This window comes from Passer domesticus, chromosome 13 (genome assembly GCF_036417665.1).
Source record: "Passer domesticus isolate bPasDom1 chromosome 13, bPasDom1.hap1, whole genome shotgun sequence".
In the NCBI taxonomy this organism is placed as follows: domain Eukaryota; kingdom Metazoa; phylum Chordata; class Aves; order Passeriformes; family Passeridae; genus Passer; species Passer domesticus.
The window spans coordinates 5,580,298-5,601,249 of record NC_087486.1 but is presented as its reverse complement, the minus strand read 5'-3'; the positions used below and the strand labels follow the sequence as shown (position 1 = coordinate 5,601,249).

The 20,952-nt window shown below is 45.4% G+C and overlaps 1 protein-coding gene across 3 annotated transcripts in view; it reads left to right on the top strand.

The window, feature by feature from the left end:
• Positions 1-20,952, top strand: part of GRIA1 (glutamate ionotropic receptor AMPA type subunit 1) — a 119,542-nt gene that overhangs the window by 45,654 nt on the left and 52,936 nt on the right. For all 3 annotated transcript variants that reach the window (XR_010347206.1, XM_064387902.1, XM_064387901.1), the window contains exons 3-5: positions 10,748-10,987; positions 12,320-12,504; positions 16,844-16,897. Coding sequence is in view for 2 of the 3 variants with exons in the window: in XM_064387902.1 (XP_064243972.1) it covers positions 10,748-10,987; positions 12,320-12,504; positions 16,844-16,897 (479 nt within the window). In the remaining variant the exon portion in view is untranslated. The remainder of the gene's footprint in view (positions 1-10,747; positions 10,988-12,319; positions 12,505-16,843; positions 16,898-20,952) is intronic.

The window sequence follows — 20,952 nt, the reverse complement described above, 5'->3', positions numbered from 1 at the left end:
ATGTTTCTTCTTGCCTGCTCTTCCACACAAAGTTTTTATTTGGGTTCTTCCCACCAGTGGCAGCAGCCTCTGCCCTGCCAACCTTCTCTTGTAGCTGGAAGTGCCACCTGCCTTTCTCCAGAGGCTTCTGGAATAAATGGTGCCTTAATTATGTTAATTATACCTTTAGCCATCCATGTGTTCACTTTAGCTGTGCAGTTAGAGTCCAGTACATGGTGTTGTTTCCCAGTTTTCCTTGTGGGAAGCAAGTCCTGAAGTGTGAAGCTTTCCATGGCTCAGCCGTCTTGCACAACATTTGTTAAATCCAAGGAATGTTTCCACTCCTTGAAAAGCTGGTGCTCCTGGTGCCTCTCTGTGCAAGACCTGCCTGCCCCTGGCTGGCAAGTGATCCTGGTTTCATGAACAAGTGGATTTCACTAGAGGCATTTCTCTGTAATGTCAACAGAAGTGTTGAGCAACACCTGGTGGAAGAGTCTCTGATGCTTGTGAGGAGTGGTACAAATTACCAAACCCCAGCCTGCTGCTGCTTTTCTGTCTAAATAATATTTTACAGGTAAAGTTTCTGCTGAGAAGCAGTGGGGTTTTCTCACCAGCTGCCTAAATCCTGTCATCAGCTTTGGTTTGCACTGAGTGACTGCTTGAGGCAGAACCTGCATCTGAGAGTGCAGTGTCACTGCTCTGCAATGATGAACAACCCCCAGGTTAGCAGCAACTCCCCTTCCTGTGCTCTGCTTGGCCTCCCTGCAATTTGCATTTATGCAGAGTGTTTTACATGATCTCTCTTGCTCTCTGCAGCTCACTAGAGAGTCTATTTCTCCAGCAGCCTAAAAATTCTCCCAGAATAGAAATCAGTAGGGAAGGTGTTTGCTTGTAAGTAGGCACGTCAGGAAGGGATCTCAGTGTTTTCCTAATGTTAAGGATGCTCTAACATTCTTCTCCCTAAGCCACATATCCCATTTTCCAGGTTATTTTCTCAATCTTACAGCAGGATAACTGAGAGGCTCCTGGTGTCTTCTCTGGCCTCTGTGTAGAGTTGATGATTTTTTATCTTTCATTAGCATAAATATTTACTGTGACATATCAAGCTCTGCAAGTAAAACATCCAGTTGAAAAGCCTTTCTTGAAGTTTTGCTTTGTATTTGATACCTCCTGTCACTAACATTAAAAGGATTTGGTTGCCCAAAGGTCTTTTAGGCAAAAGATGTGTATCTACGGTCATTTAATATAACTGGTGATGTGCTTTGCAACTTCTCCCACATCTTGGTCCTTTCCTCAGTCGTGTGAGTTTGCTATGGGAGATAATTTTTGTGGGCCCAAGTGCAGGTTCAGGAGAAGCCTGTAGCTGTAAAAGTCCCCTCTGTCATGCTGATAAAAAGGCACAAATTTCACCTAAGATTTTTAGAAAAAAATCTCAAATTCCACTTTATTTGTGCTGAAGGTCTTGCTGGGTAGCCAGGCTGATATTTGGTGTTTTGTGTCTCATTCCCAAGGGGCTCCACATCTACCCACAGGTTTGTGGGAGCAGCAGGGCAGAGAAGTGTTCTCCCAGTTCCTGCATCCCCACCATTCACATCACTCAGGGGGATGGATGTCTTCACCTCCCACGAGAGGGACATGGCCTCTGGAGCTGCTGCAGCCCTGATTTGAGTATCTCCCCTTTGCAGAAGCTCCATCTGGGCACCCTGACTGGATGCACTTCATGTAAACTGTTTGTTCCACCACCCACGGTGAGCAACTCGCACAGAAGTTCCACCAGAGACCATAAAACTGCAAACCATAGGTCCAGATCTCACCATCTGTCACACTTCTGCCTCCCTGCTCCCCAGACAACACAGTCTCCCACTGAGTTTAAAAGATCTCAAGCTTAAACTTGTTTGTTTGGGATTTTCCACAAAACCTGGTGCTCTGAGGCAGTGCGAAAATCAAAATGTTGTAACTCTTATCATTTATTGCCCTCGCAGTGCAGACAGGATTAAAGCTGTTCTAATGAGAGGGAAGGAATGGTAATATTCCCCCTGACATTAAGTAGCTCTGAACAAAGCTATGAGCACAATGGAACGGAACATTTATGTGAAAAGAGAAAATAAAAACCCTACAAGACATGACTATAGCAAAGAGCCACCAAGGGAGGCACTTAAGGCCACAAAAACCAGCACTCTCAGTTGTCAAAGATCTTGTGATTCTGCACCAAACTCAGCCCTTGCTGAGATGTTAAATATGTTTCAAAACCATTAGTGCTTTCACAGACCTCAGGTGAGCACAATGTGCAACCAGGTAGCACTAAAAGATTGTGCTCTAGGGCTTAATCCTTGTGTGCTGAGTAGTTTGTTGGGTTTGTGCCTTTCTCTCCTCTTCCCAGAAAACTAATGGCTCCAGTGACTGCAGAGGAGGTGGCACTTTTGGGGCAGCAATAGCACATGTAGGTTTTGGAGCATCTGCTTTGCTAACTCAGCAGATACCTGTGATGTAGCCCTGAACGTTGATAGAAAATGTGAATGTTTATAAATAATGTGTCAGCTGGTGGGTTTAGGTACCTCTTAACACTTCAAGGCCCCAAGGACATGATGCTCTGTCCTGTGTGTGAGGTTCTCTTTGAAGGATCTTTCTCCTTGGTAAGTATGAAGTTCTGCAGACAGTTTCAAGAGAGGCCCTTACAAAACCCTCACCAGAACCTGAGGTTTGCACTGATGTCTGAGACTTTAATGTCTGTGAACCAATATAATGTATTAGGGAAAGAAAAGAAGCTATTGAAGACAAAATGTACTTCATCTGCAGCAAGACCTTCCCTATGTGACACATCTGCTTTCTGCCACTGCTTATCTTCCCCCCTCCCACTCCTCACTCCCCTTTTTACTGTTTTAATAATTCAGCACTTACAGCCCAGAATTAAATGCTGAACTGAGAGGTGTGCTGTGTACTCTATTGACATGCTGGGGGTTTAGTGCTCTGTTCTATCCCTCTGTTGTTCATGTTTCCCAGCAGAGTCCACACCATGATCCTGTACTTAGTTTCCCTTGTACAGGAAACCATACAGCACTGTCTTCAGAAGGACCAATGTAATACAAAAGGCCATCTAATAAAAAAGCAGAAGGAAAATTGGTTCAACCCTCATTCCTCATCTCCTTTTACAACGTCGCTGTCGCTTTTCCATTTGTAGTAATCTTGCTTTAATATTTATGTCTCTGCTTCAGACACAGAGAGTTCAATGAGGACAAATTATGAGTTCTCAATTTCATTGTGGAAGGTTAGATGAGAGCAGGGATCTCTGGTCTTCCTGAGCCCGTGGGTCCCATGGGAACATCCATCTGCAGCAGGGGGCCCTATGAGGGATCACCCCTTCCCTCTAGAGTGGCTGCAGGGGAGCTCAAGGTGAGGGTTGTGGGGTAAGAGAGTTCAGCTGCTTTTGCAGAGCTCCTGCTGCACAAAGGGAGCCCAGCACAGCAGCATTTTCTGCTGGGTTCTTTCTGGACACAGCAAAAATCCAGACTGCCCAGCAGATCTGATGACAGTGTCAGACAGTTCTGGCACATCTTTAAGGTCCCTTGCAAGCCAAACCATTCAATGATTTTAGAATTTTCAAAGACAAAATGTCCTGCAAAAGGCTCTCAGACTGTATCTCAAATGGGTTTGTTAGCTGTCCCCCAGAAAGGAGCCAGACTGGCGTGGAGGAAAACACTCCCATTTAAACAATGAGACAAGGTGGAAAGGTCAGATCTTTTATTAGAGCTGAAAAATGCAGAGTTTTTTCCAGGCACCAGAGCTCTCCTGCACATATTTTCTGGTTTTAACTTATGAAAGCAGGGGGTGCTGTGGAAAAGCTGTGACTCTGGTATGGGACACTGGAGAGGTGAAGGCAGTAGACAAGAAGAGCCTTACACAGCTTGAGAGCATGGCATCAGTGCTTCCAGCTCAGAAATGGGTCTGTCTTTGGGTCTGTACGAGCACAGTGGAAAAGTCACCTCTGACTGAAGGGACTGGAGCAGATGGGCTCAGAGAAAAGCAGCTGCCTCACAAGCAAAGATCCAAACCATGATTAAATAACAAACCTGACACAGAGATGGCAGTGGACCCATTTCTCCTTACACATAATCTGATCTGTTAACCACAGGATCCTCATTAACCAAACTGTCCCTATTAGAATAGTAATCTAATTCTATCCACAGAAGAAATGAGACCCTCTTAAAGATGCTTCTAATCTCAGTGTCTTCCACATAGGGATTTGCATCTAATTCCTATTAAAAGTGCTAATAAATAGTTTGTGTTGACTGTAAATCCTTCAATATATTTAATTCTTGGTTATATGTGACTCAAAAAAGTATTAGCAACCCCAAAGTAAAAACACTTTTAAAAACGAATAAAGCAAGCAAGTAGAATCTTGACACAAACATCATCATTTTCCTTCTTTCCTTATTTCAACAAGTTCAGTGACCTCATTAAATCCTTTGACATTTGAATATTTTTCTTCTGTTTTGTAGTTACACTGGATAAGAACTGCATTCAAAGACTCTAGTAGAAAAATAAAAAGAGGTTTTGAGATGTGAAGTACACGAGTGGAAGAGCAAGGACCTTCAAGTGTTCCTTTAGAGAGATTAAGCTCTCCATGACTGTATCTTCTACCACCATGACTTTAATTCAAAAGTTCACTTAAATAAATGAGAGTCCATGTTGTGAATATTTGGTGACCAAACCACCATGCTGTTTCTGTTTCTTAAAACTCAGTGGCATGTGAGAAAGAAGAACCCCAAATCCAATTTGATCTCAAAGGAAGCTTATCATTTGTCAGCCAAGCAAACTAAGACTTATTTGTTAGGCTGGCAAACTTCACTGAAAAAATTGAATCTATCAGCATATGTATTTATGAGCAGCTCTTCAGTCACAGATTATTGATTAAATATGAGGGAAGGAAAGCAGATCTTTATGTAAAAACCAACACTACTTTCCAGCTTCCAGGATCATTAGAGCAGCAGTGCAGGGAAATGATGGAAGGGAGCACTGTTCTGTACCTTTTATATATTTGAAGGAAAAACATAGATCTCTTGTGATAGCACATCAGCCTGATTTGCAGTTGATCAAATATGTGGGACATATCTGCTGTCAGCTAAACACGCGAGTGGAACAATGGGGGAGTGTAGAATCTGTTTGGCTTTCCCCTGCTGCAGAAATCTGTGGGAACATGCTGTCGTTGGGATGTGCTGAAGAGACGCGCTCTGGCACCTACGCCACAGAGGAGAGCTGTGAGGACAAACATTTGGGAGGAAAGCTGAGCTGAGCCTAATTGCAGCAGACACCAGATCTCTTTCCTTGGAACCCCACCAGCTTTGCCAACCTGATGTCAGGTTCTCCAACTCCGTGCGAGGGTCGCCTCCAGGCAGGGCATGCTGAGAATTAATTATGCATGCATATATACTCCCTCCTCGTTCCCACATGTGCACAAGCACACTTCAAGTGAGCAAAGGGAAGCATGTGGGAGCTGCTTCTTGACACCACTGTTGTCAATGTGTATGTTCTGCTGCAAATGAGGGTGTTGGTTCTGTGTCCCAGGAGGTTTGGGCACATGAGGAAGGTATTGGGGCTGCAGGCATTGCAGGGCTCATCTTTAATAGCTTGCAGAGGATACCTGACATAACTAAGATCACTGTTTTATTACCCTCAAAGTCTGGCCACACTTACTTTGCCATTTTTAAAAGGCACTTCTTCATTTTGATGTGTGCTGGGTTGAGTGGTTTCAAAGATTTCGTCTTATTTTGGAATCTATATTTTCTCTATTTTTTTTTTAATCTATATTTTCTCTTTTTTTTTTTTTTTTTTTTTTTTTTTGGGCTATGGGGAATAATTTGGTCACATGTGCAGCTCAGCATCATAGGAATAGCTTTCCTGGAGAAGATGCAGCGTCTTCCCTCCAAGATGCCATGACATTCTCCAGGGTCAGGAAGGCCTCTGAGATCTGGCAGGGACCATCTGGGCTGCCTATCCCCTTTTGCAAGTGAAAACATGAGTCACTTGTGAGGAACATCTGGGGATATTTCATTTAATCAGGTTTTTTACCGCTCTTGTGGCTTTGGGTATTAGCACTGTCTCTGCTACTTCTGTTCTCTGACAGAGGCACATGCAGCAGCTAAATCTCCTAAGAGTCAACTAAGCCATATTATTGGCTCCCTCCAGGGGTAGCTGGGTGAAACTTAATAGTCCATGAGATACAACAAGTCAGTAGAAATGATCTAATGTCCCTTTCTAGTCTTAAACTCAGTGAAATGGTGAAAATTCTGCTTCTAAAGGAGATGGCAGATGAGCAGTTGCCAGGATCTCCTACCAGGCTTCCTCCCCAGCTGTGTCCCTGGAGAGCAGTTCCCTTTTTGCAGTCTTGTTTGCAGATTCTCAGCAGAATGCACAGTTTTCACTGCTGGAGACCAAATCCTCATTTCCATCCTTCTGTGCAGCCCATTTGCCCTTCCTCCTGCCTCAAATCCTAAAACTATTTCAGCCCTTTTGTGGTGATGGTTTCTAAGAGAAACTTTTTGGGTTATCTTCTTTCACCAAAACCTGCAAGAGATATCTGTTTTATCTGACATCTGCCTTTCACCCTCATCAACGTGGAACAGGTCAAACACCTGCTTGTAAAATACCTCTGACTGCCCCAATGCAGAAATCAATCTTGTTCATCTACTCGCTCTGGTTAAGAGCTGCAGCCTAAAATAAATTCTACCATGAATTTTTACAGACTCAAAACACCTCTTTTGCTTTCCTCTCCCACAGAGAAAATGTGCAATTTAAAGTTGTGAATGTTGATGTATTTACTGATGTATTTTTCTTTTTCTTGGATGCATCTGCAAAGGTGACCAGAGCTGCCTCTTTCAGCTCCCAAATAAGTGTCCTCTCCTGTGTGTGCTTTCAGTAAAATGAGTGTTTCTCTCTGATGTACATTCTTTACCTTTAATATTTCCATATGAAAAGGGAGCTTTTGAGAAACATTGCAAGGATTAGAAATCCTGGAGTCTGTGGATTCCAAGTGAGTGAATCACAGATGTCTTTTTCCTCATCTGAATTCAAGGACACATCAGCTCCCTGATGGCTACCATTCCACAGGGGGAGAGGGGCAGTCTCCCCTGCTTGTTCTACCACATCAGTCACTCTTTAACTAATTTACAGTCTATTTTGACTTTTGCTGTAAGTTGGAGAAGTTTTTAGAGCAGTCAGATGAGCTCTTGCCTCACCTGGCTGCCACAGGCACTCTGCAGAGGTGAGAGAGCAGGTGGTGGTCACTGGATCATCTCTTCAACATAACCTGGGGACAATCTTATTAATTCCTCTGCTTTTACCTAATTTTCCTTGTTGAACAGCACTGGCGATCTCAGGAAGAAATCCTGTGCCTGGAGAAGGAGGGATATGGGGTGTCCCTGGGGCCTGGTGCAGCACACACTGGGAAGCGGCCACAAATCCCAAATGGATCGATTAAACGAGATTGACCAGGGAGAACACAGAGGTAGCTGCCACAGTTATCAATCATTATGGACTACATTTTCCAAGGGCTTCTTTAGAGGGAAACTCTTCTGTAATAAATTACAAATTCAATGTAGGATACGAGCTCAGGTACAGCCCAGAACTGAGGTTCTCTGTCCTTTCCCACCCTGCAGCCCAGAGGCCACCAACAGCACATGCAAACAGCCACAGATGTCTGCATCTGCACTTGTGCTCACATCCTGGGACAGGCAAACATTTATGCCATTGGATTTCACCCAGATTCCTGCCTGCAGGAAGGAGCTTGAGGTGGAACTGTCCAAATTCAGCTGCTGGAGCTGGTCTCCAGGCTGAGTGCAGCTCTCCTCTGCAGGAAAAGCTGGGCTGGGGCCAGCCAGCTGCTCACAGAGAGCAGCACAAGGCTTGGAAAGGGTGATGCTGTCACCTGCCAATTGACCAGAAGAGCTCAGCTTCTTGGATCTTGCATTCCAGCACAATTTCATCCCTTTTGTGTTTCTTAATCTTTTTAGAAATCCATCAATCAGAGGCTAGTGACTGCTCATCAGTACAAAAACAAAGAGAGCTTAAAATATTTGCTTCCTCTGCTTAAGGTTTACAATTCTTAGTAGTAGGTTATTAGGAAGTTGCACAGCAATCAAATGAGAACAGAATAATTAACAAATTTGTTTCATAAAATGATTAAAGGAAATGTAAAGAAGTTCCAGCAATCTCTTAGTGTATTAAATAACAAGCAAGTAATTTCTTTTTAGCTTTGCTGTGTAAATTCATTTGGAGCATCTGTAATTTAAAATAGCCCTAAGATTTACATAATTGTGCAGCCACTGCTTTTACATTATGCCAAGTTCAGTCCTAGAAAGGTGGCTACAGCTCTCACTCTTCATTTTTCCAGATTAACTGACACAAGCGTTTCTTTGTTTTTCTTTAGGAGATAACTCTTGGTAAGCCTTTTTTTTTTTTTTTTTTCAAATTATCTGCCTTGTCCATGGCCTCTCTTATCCTGCAAGTACAAAGCAAGTGAGGGTTCTTTCCAAACTTACTAATGATAAAAAGTGTTCACTTTCCCAGTTGTCTTTGGTACAATCTGTTTCAAATGCTGGCACTGATGATGTCTCAGAACAGTGTAGGAGGGATGCCTGAGCGTGACTGAGCCACAAAGTTAAAGAAAAAAAATAAAATATGAAAAATGATAGATTCCTTTTGAATAGAAAAGAAATCTGAGGAAGCCATGCCTTGCCTAAAACAAAACAAACCAAGCCAGCTACATTTATTGTCTGGATTATTAATTGTACTGGATTGTTCAGCTGTCCCGAAAATGTCTCTTTAATCATTCAGTGAGGCTGAAGCCCGTGTCTCTGGAGATCACGTTCTGATCTCTCACATATGGTACCTCGCACCCCTCATTAGACCACTGCTCCAGTCACATGGAAACGCTGCTCAGACTATTTCCATCTGGATCTGCTGCTTTTCTTCCTCAATGTGTCAGTCTCATGATGAGGGCAGTGACTCCAGCTGATGCAGACACAATTGCTGATTGCAAAGAGAGGCACTGCTGTGAAAATAAAGAGAAGAGGGGGTTATTTCCGTCCTGGTTCAGGCTTTCTGAGGCGTCCCTGCCCTGCAGAATGGCAAATTCCCTTGTGGGAGGAAAATGCTGAGATCACAGGTGCTAATCAGTGAAAAGAGGATGAGCAACCCTGCGAACAAACTGCAGGACTGGGATGCCCAAAAATTGGGCTCAGATCCAAGACAAAGGAAAAAATTTCTTCAGTCTTATAAGACTCCATTCTCAGCTCTCAGCACCACCACGAAGCCTGGCTGCTTTGTTTCAGGGGTGAGACAGGAGCAGGGACTTGCTTTGCACAGTGGGAAGCAGGATTCCTTGCTCTTCCTTCTGAATGTTTGGTGCTGGCAGTAGCAAAGTAAGGAACAAGACAATCTTTTCCAGGATGGCTCTGAGCCAGCCAGAGTTGACTTTGTGTCCCTGCTGGAGGGACAGAGCTCACATGGGGCCCAGCTAAAGGTGCAAGAAGTTCATTTTTAGGAGGCTGTCTCCAGGCACACATGCAGAAGGTTGGGTACTGGCAGTAGCAGCAGAAATCAGGTCAGGGGATTCCCGAGCAGTGCAGAGCACTTGCCAGGGGACCCCAGAATGTCACATCCAACTCCTCAGCCTGCACTCGCTGGGAGAGCGGGCGAGTGATGTGTGAAGTGTCGAGCCAGTATCAATGTCGCAGCCAAAGGTCTTCAGAGTCAGAGTGACAAGAGGAGGAAACACTGATGCCAAGAGTTCTGACACAGGAAAAGTGCTGTCACTGCCACCACCTCCAGCCTGGAGATTTATTGATGGTAACTTGGGATGTGCCATAAACAGGGGTGATATTGAATGAGTCTGACTGTCTCAGGGGCTAAGTTTTGCAACCCAAAGTGTGAACTCTCTCTGTCTCGCTGACATCCTCAGGCATTTTCCCAGCAGCTCCCACGATCTCATTAAGTGCTCCAGCCCCATGGAGCCCTCCCTGCACAGCACAGGGGCTGACAGGACAGACAGACACCTGCCATGGAACCCAGCAAGCCCTCCTGGTGGAGACCTCCCAGGACACTGCTCATACCTCCCTGGGCTCACAGCCCTGTCTCCATGGCTTTGTGAGGAGACCAGAAATTGCCAAAAAGTTGTGTTCCCTAGTACCAACACACTCCCAGTGTCAGAGGCTCTGACTCAGAGCCAGCAGCTCATGCCCCAGGACAGATCCCCCTGGAGCTGTGCTGTGGATGTGTTTTACCTTGGTGAACCTTTGCTGAGATGCCCTCTCAGCATGGTTTCCTCAGCTGCTGAGGTCAAAACCATGGTTTCCCTCTGGAGCTGTTGGTCACAAAGGGCTGTACTAATGTGCAAAGGCTTTCCTTCTGCTCCCTGAATGCATCCAAGGCTCCAGCAGCCTCTTTCTGCCAAGGGGTTCCCATGTTCAGGTAACTCATTTTGCTCCAGAAGCAGCAAAATTTTCAGCAGAGCCCTGGGGACAATGATTTCATTCTTTTGAGTAATTTCTTCCTATCAAAAGTAAGCAGGTCTGTGGAGATGAAGGGCAGGGCACTCCATGGCCAAAAGCCCAGTTCTTCACAGGTTGCCTTCACCCACCCACCCACCTGGGGGAAAATTATCCAGTCCAAAGAGGCCTTGCAGTTTATCTCAGGGAAAAGGTTCATTTTGCTGGCATTGCTGAGAAATCTCCTTGATTTTCTGCCCTCACCACCTTCCCCTCTGCTCCTGCAGTCTGCTCACAGTTCTCCAAGGGCGTCTATGCCATCTTTGGGTTTTACGAGAGGAGGACCGTCAACATGCTCACGTCTTTCTGCGGGGCCCTCCACGTCTGCTTCATAACCCCGAGCTTCCCCGTGGAAACCTCCAACCAGTTCGTGCTCCAGCTGCGCCCCGAGCTGCAGGATGCCCTCATCAGTGTCATCGAGCACTACAGCTGGCAGAAGTTTGTGTACATTTACGACGCTGACCGGGGTAAGTCGCAGCTCTCTGGGAGGGGTTACCAGTGGTCTACAAGGAGTCTTTACCTCCCAAAGTTGTGGGTCTGGGTCAGCCCATGGCTGCCCTGTTTGTTTTTCTTCTAAATTTCCCTTTCTGATGAAGGCGAGCATTTATCTAAAAGAAGCATCAGCCTGGCCCAGTGTGTGTGTGTGTTCATGGGGTCAGATCCAAGCCCAAGGGAAATACTCAATGTGCAAATGGTTTGGAATTCAAAATGGGGAAATTGTTTCTATTCAATAGGTCCCATATTGAACTGGGCTGTCAAACTCAAGGGCACTGAGTCCTGAGTTTAGAAATAAGAATGGACACTTGCTCAGATCTCTCATAAGCCTGCAGCCAGGTGTGAGGTTTGTGTTTCTGGCAGATAGCTTGGAAAACTCCTAATTCCCCACGTTGGTGCATGTCAGTTCTCTAGGTAAAAGAACAAAAACCTGTGTGGGGTAATGGAAGATGTTACCTAACTTTCTAAACCACAAACAGGGCTAGAGAGCTCATTGCTCCATGATTCAGTTTTCCCAGCTCTCAAATGCCTTTAAAGCTCCAGGCTTGGAGGCTGCAAGCAAAGCAGATTTGTGGAGGATAGGGCAGAGGTAAGGTGATTCACATCTCTGTCCTGGAAGTTTTAATTATCCCCTGAAGGGACAGGATGGGCTTTAGAGACAAGAAGAAGGTAAGAAAGCATCCCACCTGCTTTCTATTGTCATGAGGCATGGGCACACAGAATATTCCAAAAGCACAGGGTTTTTTCAGGTTGTCCAGCATGATTCCAGAGAATTGCTACGTGCATCTCCTCTAGAAAGCTGTGCATGTAATTTAAGCAACATAATTCTAAAAGTAATGGTCTCCTGATGAGATGCTGCTGAGAGAGAAGCGTGCTGAGTGTGACAGTGTGCTGTGATTGATGAGGGTGTCCCTAACCCTACGAGCACACAGCCTAAGCAGATCAAAGATGAAAAGGAAACCATGTCTGAGAGAAATCAAGTTATTTGGGGAACAGGAAGACGGGGATTAGAGTTCTTATCTGAATCCCACAGCAGGGCCTGATCAACGAGACTTATCTGAAAATTACAAAGGAAAATCAGACCTGGAATCATCTGTGCTAGTCCAGAAAAAGCAGGAGTCATTAATTCTCGCCCAGATGGGTTTGGGTCAGATCTAGACTATTAGCTGCTCTCTGCAGTTCTGCTGCACTCTCATGACTCTGTCTCCAGCCTGGCTTGAGGCAGCTACACAGGCTGCCAGGAGGATGGAAAGATGCCATTGCACAACTGAAACCTGGCTCTCCCCCTTCTCTTCCCACCCTAGGGCTGTCAGTCCTGCAGAAAGTGCTGGACACTGCAGCTGAGAAGAACTGGCAGGTGACAGCTGTCAACATCCTGACCACAACAGAGGAGGGCTACCGGCTGCTCTTCCAGGAGCTGGAGAAGAAGAAGGAAAGGCTGGTGGTGGTGGACTGCGAGTCTGAGAGGCTGCACATCATCCTTAACAAGGTTGTGCTGGTGTGGGCCTTAGGGGAGGGGTCCTGCATGCAGGGAAGGGTTGTTTCTCCCTGGGCTCACAGGCATTTCTCTGTTGTGTTACTGGGGAAACAGTAAAGCTGCAGGAACAGTACAAGCTCTCATGAATTCATGCTGTGTGAGCTCCACTGCTCCATGCTCCCTCCTTGTCTGACTCCTTTGCTGAGCCCTTACACCCCCTTGCTCCCCAGTGAGTTTGCTTTGTGCTAATTCCTCCAAGCAGTGTGCACAAGATGTGGCACCTCCTGATTCTGCAGGGTCTTTCTCCAGGTTTTGAGTTAAGGTGGAGGTGTGGATTGGCACTGCCAGATTCCTGCTCCTACAGCCTCCATGTGCTGCACCAGATTCTCACACCTGTGCCAGCAGGACAGAAGAATTATGGAACATCTGTCCTGAATATGGATTTCAGTGGAGAGGAGAGAAATACAAGCCAGGGGCGGGTTGAGTCCACACTTCAACTCCAGCCACAAGACCTTTCCCTCTCACACCTACAACCCTTCCACCACTGGAAGGGTTTGGAAAGGGCAATTTCCACTGCTTTACTCATCACAATCAGCTCACTCTTACCTCGTGCTTCACAGGTCTCCCCATCTAAGGTACCTATCATCTCCATCTCACACTTCAGCTGCTCCCTGTCGGGGACAGGGACTGACTTTCACCAGATGCACAGCTCAGTGATGAGCACAATCCATCCTTGCTGGATGTCTCTGGGTGCTCCTCTGTTATGTGGAATAACAAAGAGAGCAGGTTGTAACCTCAAAGAAAAAGTCACATTCATGAAACAGAAAACAGATTATTCCAGAGGGTAAAATCTTCTCTCTGGCTATGGAACTACTGCAGTTGAACAACATTTTGGACAAGACCTAGGCAGTGAATTTGACTTTCCTTTAGAGTATATCAAATTTTTAGGATTACTAGTGTCAGGCTTTTAAGCCTCGTTTGTCTAAAAGAATGTTAAGTTGTGTAGTAAAGTATTACCTAATCTTCTTGATATGAGCAGGAAAATAAGGCTTTCTTTCAAAGTTCTTCACATAACTGGAGCAAGTTAAACCTAGATATAGGAAAAGCTATTTGTAAGGGCACTAAAAATCCAGATACTGTGATTATTTGTTTTGCAATGCTATAAAAAATATCACTTCCCAGGGAGAAGAGGTACAAAGCTGTGTTTTACTACAAAAATTACAGAGCAATTCCAGCAGACATCTGTGCCTGGGAGGTAACACTCCAGTGAAGGATGGGGCTGTGAACAACTTTTTCAGATGCGTGTAGTCCATTTTCATCCTTTTTAACATTCTTGTTCCAATTCCACCAGGATTTCTGAGAGCAGAGGTAGTTGTCCCAGTGTGAGAAAGTGATGCCAGGTTTTTCATAGTATACAGATGACTGGAGGGATTCAAAGATAGTATTCAGCTCATTATTTTGTGAAATTCAGCTGGGACTGTAACTTGGGCTCTGACTTGGGCTGCTGGCTGGTCTCTCAGCTCACCAAACCAGCAGCCTCTGTGGGAATGTCACTGTGCTGTTTGCCCTGTCCCTCTGACTGTCTGAGGTATTCCAAAAGCTGCCTCAGCCTCTTGGGGACATTTCAATGCATTTGTCTTCTTCCCTGACAAGCCTGTCTCTGTCTCTCAGTGGCAGTGGATTTGTGATTTGTGCTCCAAGGTGAGCAGGAGAGCTGGGGATGACTATCCAGCACCTGTGCCTCTCGCACCCATGCTGCTGCTTTTCATTTTCCCTCCATACACAAAACACAAATAACAGCAGTGACTCCAGCAAGGCAGCCCTCAGCTGTGGAGGAGCCAGTGTAAAAAATGACCTGGCTTCTCTCTGGGAGATTTCTCTGTGCCGTGTCTCAAGGGTTTGATTTGTCTTTGCCGAGGTACCTGTCATTTGTGAGCCAGGCCTTGGATCAGGGCAGGTTGCCTTGGGGTTGTGCTGTGTAGCCTTAATGGGATAAGTACTCGGTGGGTTGTGTTCCATCAAAGCCCTCTATTGTTTCTTCCTTGTCTCTCATTAAAATGAGTAACTGGAATTTCTCCTCTGCCAGTGTTTCACTCTGAGAGGATTTCTCTCTAATAGATGTCAAACTCACCCATTAAGAAGTGGGTAATGAAACCTAGGTGGCCCAAGTGAGCAATCAGCATGCAGCCCAGCACAGCCTCTCACCACAGTCAGGAGGAGTGATAAATGCTATTATAACCTCAGCTTGCTACTGCTGTCCGGACACATTAGGACTGAGCAAGCATTTTAAAATAAATTAAGATCACAAATAACTGTGTAAAACACAGGAAACGAGCTTCATAATTCAGGTGGATGGGCTGTAAGATTAACAGCTCAGGGAGAGCTGGATGGCAGCGCTCTCCGGTTCATCGGCTCTGACACCTCATAAAATAACAAAGGAGAGCTGGGGCTGAAGGAGCCAGTGCCAGCTATTGTTGACACTGGAGAAAAGGGGAATTGGATCATAATTCTTAGACATCCCAGTGCACCAGAGATTCTCCTTCCTCCTACAAGGTCTGGGACTTACTGCAAAGGTCAGTCTCAGCTGATGGATGGAAAGGGACAAGTTTGGTCTGGTTTTGCTTCTTAGATCAGGCAGTGGAAGATACTCAGAAAACCACCCATAATGAGATGTATATCTTCATAGCTTTAGGTAGACAGAGGATTTTTCTGAGAGCTCCAGGCACCTCAGCAGAAGCCTCACTGAGGGATCCTGTGCAGGGAAGCTGGTGGAGCTGGCATTAGCTGTGTAAGGAACTGCTTCTAAATGAAGCTTTCATTGGAGTTAATTGCCACCCCCACGTTAACGCTGAGAACCAAATGAGTTTTATTATGCATACAAGAGCACTTCATCAGAGAAGGGCTAAGGCAGATGAACCAGTTGCATGGAGCAAGTGTCAGCTCATTTATTATCCATTTGGAAATCCCTAAATGACTGCTCATGATAATCTGGGAGTGCTGTCCCATGGGGAGGATCAGTCTCTGCCCTCATCTGACACTTCTCAAGTACCTGCTGCCAGCCTGGTACCAGAGACAAGTCCTGAGTAGACTGATTTCTGGTTGAATATGACACAGCAGTGGTTTTAGGATCATTCTGGCTGTGAGGATCTCTCTGTCCTCACTGCAGTTTGTGCAGATTTTGCCTGTGCCTGTTGGCAATGCAGGCAGCAATTCAGAATCAATTCATATGACAATAGAAGTAAGAGGTAGTGTTGCCAGCCAAGAAACCTAATGGAAACAGCAGAGTTCTCTCAGAAACTGGCAAATCTTGTGTTTGTACAGGCTTTGAGGGCATCTGAGCCTTTTTTTCCCACTTTCTTCTTTCTGTTTGTAGAGTGGCTCAAATGCAGATGGTATCTGACTCTAGTAAACTAGTAAGGATTTATCAGTGCTGCTGGAAATCAATAGAGTGGAATTTCAATGAAAAAAATGGAGTCAGCAAGAGTAATAGAGACTTTTAGGTCTATTGTTTATGTACTGTTTTTAAATCAAAGGGGAAAAAATACACAAGCATTCTGATCAGTGCCTCTGCTCCCCCAAGTCACAGGCAAATCTGCAACAGGTAGAAAAGGAAAAAGAAAGGGAAACTTTTCCAGCTAACATAGAAAAAAAACAGTTGTTACAGATTGGTAAACAATTGTGTTGATAAAAGAAAATAAAAATCTGACTCTGCTATGTCAGAGGCAAAGGAGCAAGTGGCAATGCACAGGTATTGGGCCACCATACATATGAATCTATAAATTATCTCAATGAACATGCAGGGGAATCCTCTGTGGCTCGCCCAAACAGCTTCATTCTGGAGATGTAGTTTGAAACTACAGCGGTGCACAAAAACTTACCCATAACCTAAACTTCCAACCATCTCTCCCAGGCAGGTGTTTGCAGCAGGGGCTGGAGCTTGGAGGATGTGCAGGATTGCTCTCCAGTTTTGCCTAAAGTTTCAGTTGCATTCACAGGACACATGGATTCAAACTCCTGTTTGTTCCTTTGGTATCTAAAATACAAATCTTGTTAAGGCTTTTTTTTTTCTCCCCAAGCCTGTAGGAAGCAGGTTGGTTTGGTTGTTTTCTCTCCCTGCCTGTACAATGTTCTTGGTGATCTTGTCCTGTCTAATTTCAGATTTGCTGCTCAGGTATCATGTGTGAAAGCTCTGGCCATCCCCTAATAAGATTGGGAACTTTTCTTTTGCTATGTCTTCCTGCTCACAGCTGAATAGTCTCAGCAAGGAAAAATAAGAGTGAGAAAGGGCAGATAACTGACATTCTTCTTCCCTAGTTGATCTCTGGTAATTATTTTTGTTTTAATCTTGCAGATCATCTCGCTTGAAAAAAATGGGAATGGGTACCACTACATTCTGGCAAACATGGTGAGTTACCCTAATTGGTGGGGTTTTTTTCTATCTCACAGTTTTGTTAAGCACTATATTTATAATTACTGAGCTGTACACTATTTTTCTCATCCACCTTCTAGATTAAAAAAAATACCAAAGTCTTCTGCTGTGCTCTTCTTGTGGAGTTTTCTCTCTTGAGCCAGCAAGATTATCTGCAGGGTATCTCCAAGTGTGCTGGGCTTTTGGAGTGGTTTGACCTTGGCTGGATGACAGATGCAGACCAAAGTCATTTTATCACTCCCCTCTTGGTGCTAAATGAAATCTGACTGTCATGGCTCCAGGGAGAGAATTGAAAGCAAAGATTTCTTTAAGGAAAGGATTCTCCCTTTGATGCAGGGAGGTGCTGCCTGAGGAGAGAGCAGCTTTGGGCAGTGGCAGGACCATCTTTCTGGAGCAATTCTCACAGAAGGATGGAAAATTTTTTTGTCTAGGGAGATAAGGGGAGAGGTAAGAGAGAGAAATGGGGGGTTTCCACAGCAGAGCTCCTACCCTCTCCTCCCCAGATGTGTCCATCCATCCAGGAGGATGCACAGCAGAGGCTGGGCTGCTGCTGGCACTCTGGGGCTGCTGCTGGCACTCTGGGACTCCTCTGTCCCTGTGGGGTGAGCCATGTGCAGGCTCTGGACCTGTTCTTTCAGCACAGAGCTGCATCTGGGAGGCAGCACGTCAGCCCTGGGGTAATTAAACTTTAAACTAGCAATTAGTCAAGCAGTTGATGCCCTTCTCCTTTCCTCAGTCCCAAGATAACTCTGTAATTTACCAGGCAAAAATGGCCACATCATTACCCTGCAGTGCCCTGTACTGACCCTGCACCCTGTGCTGGCTGCCTACCGTGTAATTACAGAGATTAAAATGTTACCTTGTGCAGGGGGAGACATGCAAAGCTACAGAGCAGCCAATAACTTCAGTTGCTAATTTAAAAAAAAATTATCATTTGCCATATCCCAGGTCCTGGATGTTTATGAAAGTCCCTTCATTAAAGTTAAGCAGGAAAGTGAGCTGGAGTCACTGGAGTGAGCATGTCTGTGCAATTTTAAGTACACCCACACAGAAGGTTGAATGACAATATCACCTCTTCCCTCTGCACAGTTTCATAAGGATAAATGCATGAAAAGCATGAGGTGAACTGAACCAACACTCAGGTGTAGGAGATTTGAAGGACATTTCTAAGGATACCACTCTCCCTCACCTTCACCCAGAGGAAAGTGCACTGTCCCATCTTTAATGTGTTTTCTCAGCCTTTGCACAAATGCTGAGAGGACAGAGCTGGCTGGGAGAGGTTGCATACTCAGCCAACAGGGTTTATAAATAATTAACTTGGAGCAAAAGGCTTTTTATTTCTCCAGGTCCTCTGCAGGGACATTCTGCCTCCACTGCAGCTCATGGAGGGGGCTTTGGGTGCCACAGTGTCTGACAGGACCACCAGAATTCTCTGGTGTCCTTTCCTAGCAGCTTGGATTCTGGGGAGAAGGAGCAGAGTGAAAGGAATTCTACCTTTGGTCTTTCCTGCTCCTTAAAACCCAGCATCACACAAAAGCCAAAAATCAGAGAGGGGAATATTTAAAAAAAGAAAAAAGAGTAAGGATAATCAGACAACAAGGGAAAACTATTTTAAAAAAATCCTGGCACCCCTCAAGGTTAAGAAGGTCTTTTCCAGGGCAGAATAATGTGGGCAGGTTCAGACACCAGAAGCCAAATCAGTTCCTGTACTGTGCTACACCCACATGAGAGCTACTGGATGATGGGTTAGCAAGGAGAATGGCAAAAAGGCCCCAAGATCCCATGTTTCTAGACCACAGGGCAGCAAGGAAGGACAGCAAGCCTCCCTCAGTGGGGATGGCCAGGGATTTTATAAGAGATTGGCAGAAGCTGGCATCTGCCAGGGTTAAACCCTGGTGCAAACGCTCTGATCCGAGAGATCACAGCAGGTTTTACCCTCTTCTGAGGACACCGCATGGCTGGATTAGAGCCTTCAGAGGGTGTAGCGTGCTGTAATTTATTCCCCCTGACTCACACTCATAGTGGTAGACCTGGAACACCCCTCACTTTCCCCTGCAGACGTGTCCCAGGATGACAGGGCGTGCGTTGCCCACACGCTGCCGTAGCCTCGTGCGCGCCCGCGTGCCTGGAGAGCAGCCCTGCCTCGGGGAAGTGCCTCCTCCTGCAGCACTGGCTCCTCAGAGAATGAATTAAGAGCCAAAACCTGGAAGTGTTGGGTTTCCAAATGAGTTATTTTTCATGCCCTGTGCTGGCTGGGCCAGTCTGAGTTGGGACTCTCTCCCTGATCAAGGGAATCCTCAGCTCATTCATAGCCATCAAGTTTCCTGCACTAGCTGGAGCAAGGAGAGGGATTTTCAACACCTGCCTTTTGCCTGACCTACTTGGGCGTGGAAAAATGGGGACGCAGTTATGGAAATTACACATTGAAAGCAAATATTGGGAAACATTTCTGGATAACCCCACTTAAATTCTCTTTTTTAGCTATGTGCTTGTTCAGAGCTACACAGAGCCAAAAAATCCAAGCAGCAGCACACCACTACCCAGTTGCAGCAGCTTCAAACTGGTGTTGCATCAGGAATGGAAAATGAATTTGCAAGGCAATGCACTGGCTGAATAAGGTCTAAAAAAGTCATCCATAGGCACATTTTGGAATGGAAGAATTCCCTGTCTGGCCACAGCCAATCCATGAGCAGTCACTGCCTTGCATTAACCTTGCTGTGTGTTTGCCCAGCAGTTGCTCTGGGTGAGCTGTAGTGAAGTGCTGAGCAGAATTTGACAGCAGCAAGTGAAAGCTGGTATTTCCTAGCAGGAACAGCTTTCTTTTTCAGTGAAATTGCTGTTGCCAAGGTGAGACAATAATATTTCTGTGTTCACAAACAAAATGAAACCATTCTGCACCCTAGGCCATGGGCAAACATCCTTCTCTGAACGTGCTACACCTGCTAAAGACTCAACTTCTCTTGTCTCCCCAGCCCTGCCCATCCCATGAAGGTCTGACTGCAACATCCCTGCCAGGGGAAGGGCTCCTGTGAGCATCCCTCCCTCTCCTGGAGCCAAATTGGGCACTCTTCATGGCTTTTGCAAATTGATGAAATCCTGGTCTTTAACCAGTACCCATCAGAGTTACCCCAATGAGCTTTTCCCAGAGCTAACCTGAGTATTTGTCAGGTGCACTGGCAGCTTGCAGTCATATCTCTCTCTCTCTTTTCCCCTCTGGAACTCAAAGAGATTTGGCAACTTTTAAAAGTGTTTGTTTCTGTGAGTCTCATTTTTCTAAGCTTTGTTCTCAGCCTTTGAGATCATCAGTTCTAGCAACCACAAAGAGGGAAAAAAATATAGTCAATACTATCAGAGGAACAAGCTTAGAAACTTCTGGGATTCCTTTCTTTTGATGTTCAGGCTTTTTGCCCATAACCTTGGCTTTGTGTATCTTTTTTTCCTGCGCCATGGATGTGAGCTGACTACTGTCAGGAGTGGGGCAGCATCAGCTTGGGCAGAGAAAAATCTTTGTCATTAAATAAGGGACATTCATGTGACCTGTCTTTAAAGGAAAAGTATGAAAGACAGCTGGCACATCCAGTGTTTTAGCCTCTTTTTTTCTTTCCTGGTGCATTAGTCTGAGTTGTTCTTTTAGCAAGGGCTCCTTTTTTTTGAAGATGAATAGATAAGTGTACGAGATTGCTGATGGCAGGGTTAGCAGGGAAAAGTAAAAATAAAAACAGTGCTGATTACAGAAGGTAAGCACTTTTTCCTGTGCCATTCTACATCAGCCTGTGTCAGCACTGAGGCCGTGGACAGTTTCCCTTTGCTGGCAGTTGTGGTGCTGGTGGGGCTGACCAGTGATGCCTTAAGGAGCCTAGAAATCAAACAGCACACACTTTTGAGAAAATAGTAGTATAGGAGGTAATATAAAGGTTGGGTTTTATCAGAGGCCTCCAGAGGAAGATATGGAAAAATGTTCACAAAATGCCCACCACCCCATGGGGTAAATGCAGTCTTATAAGTTTAGCAAATTAGCATAAATGACAAAA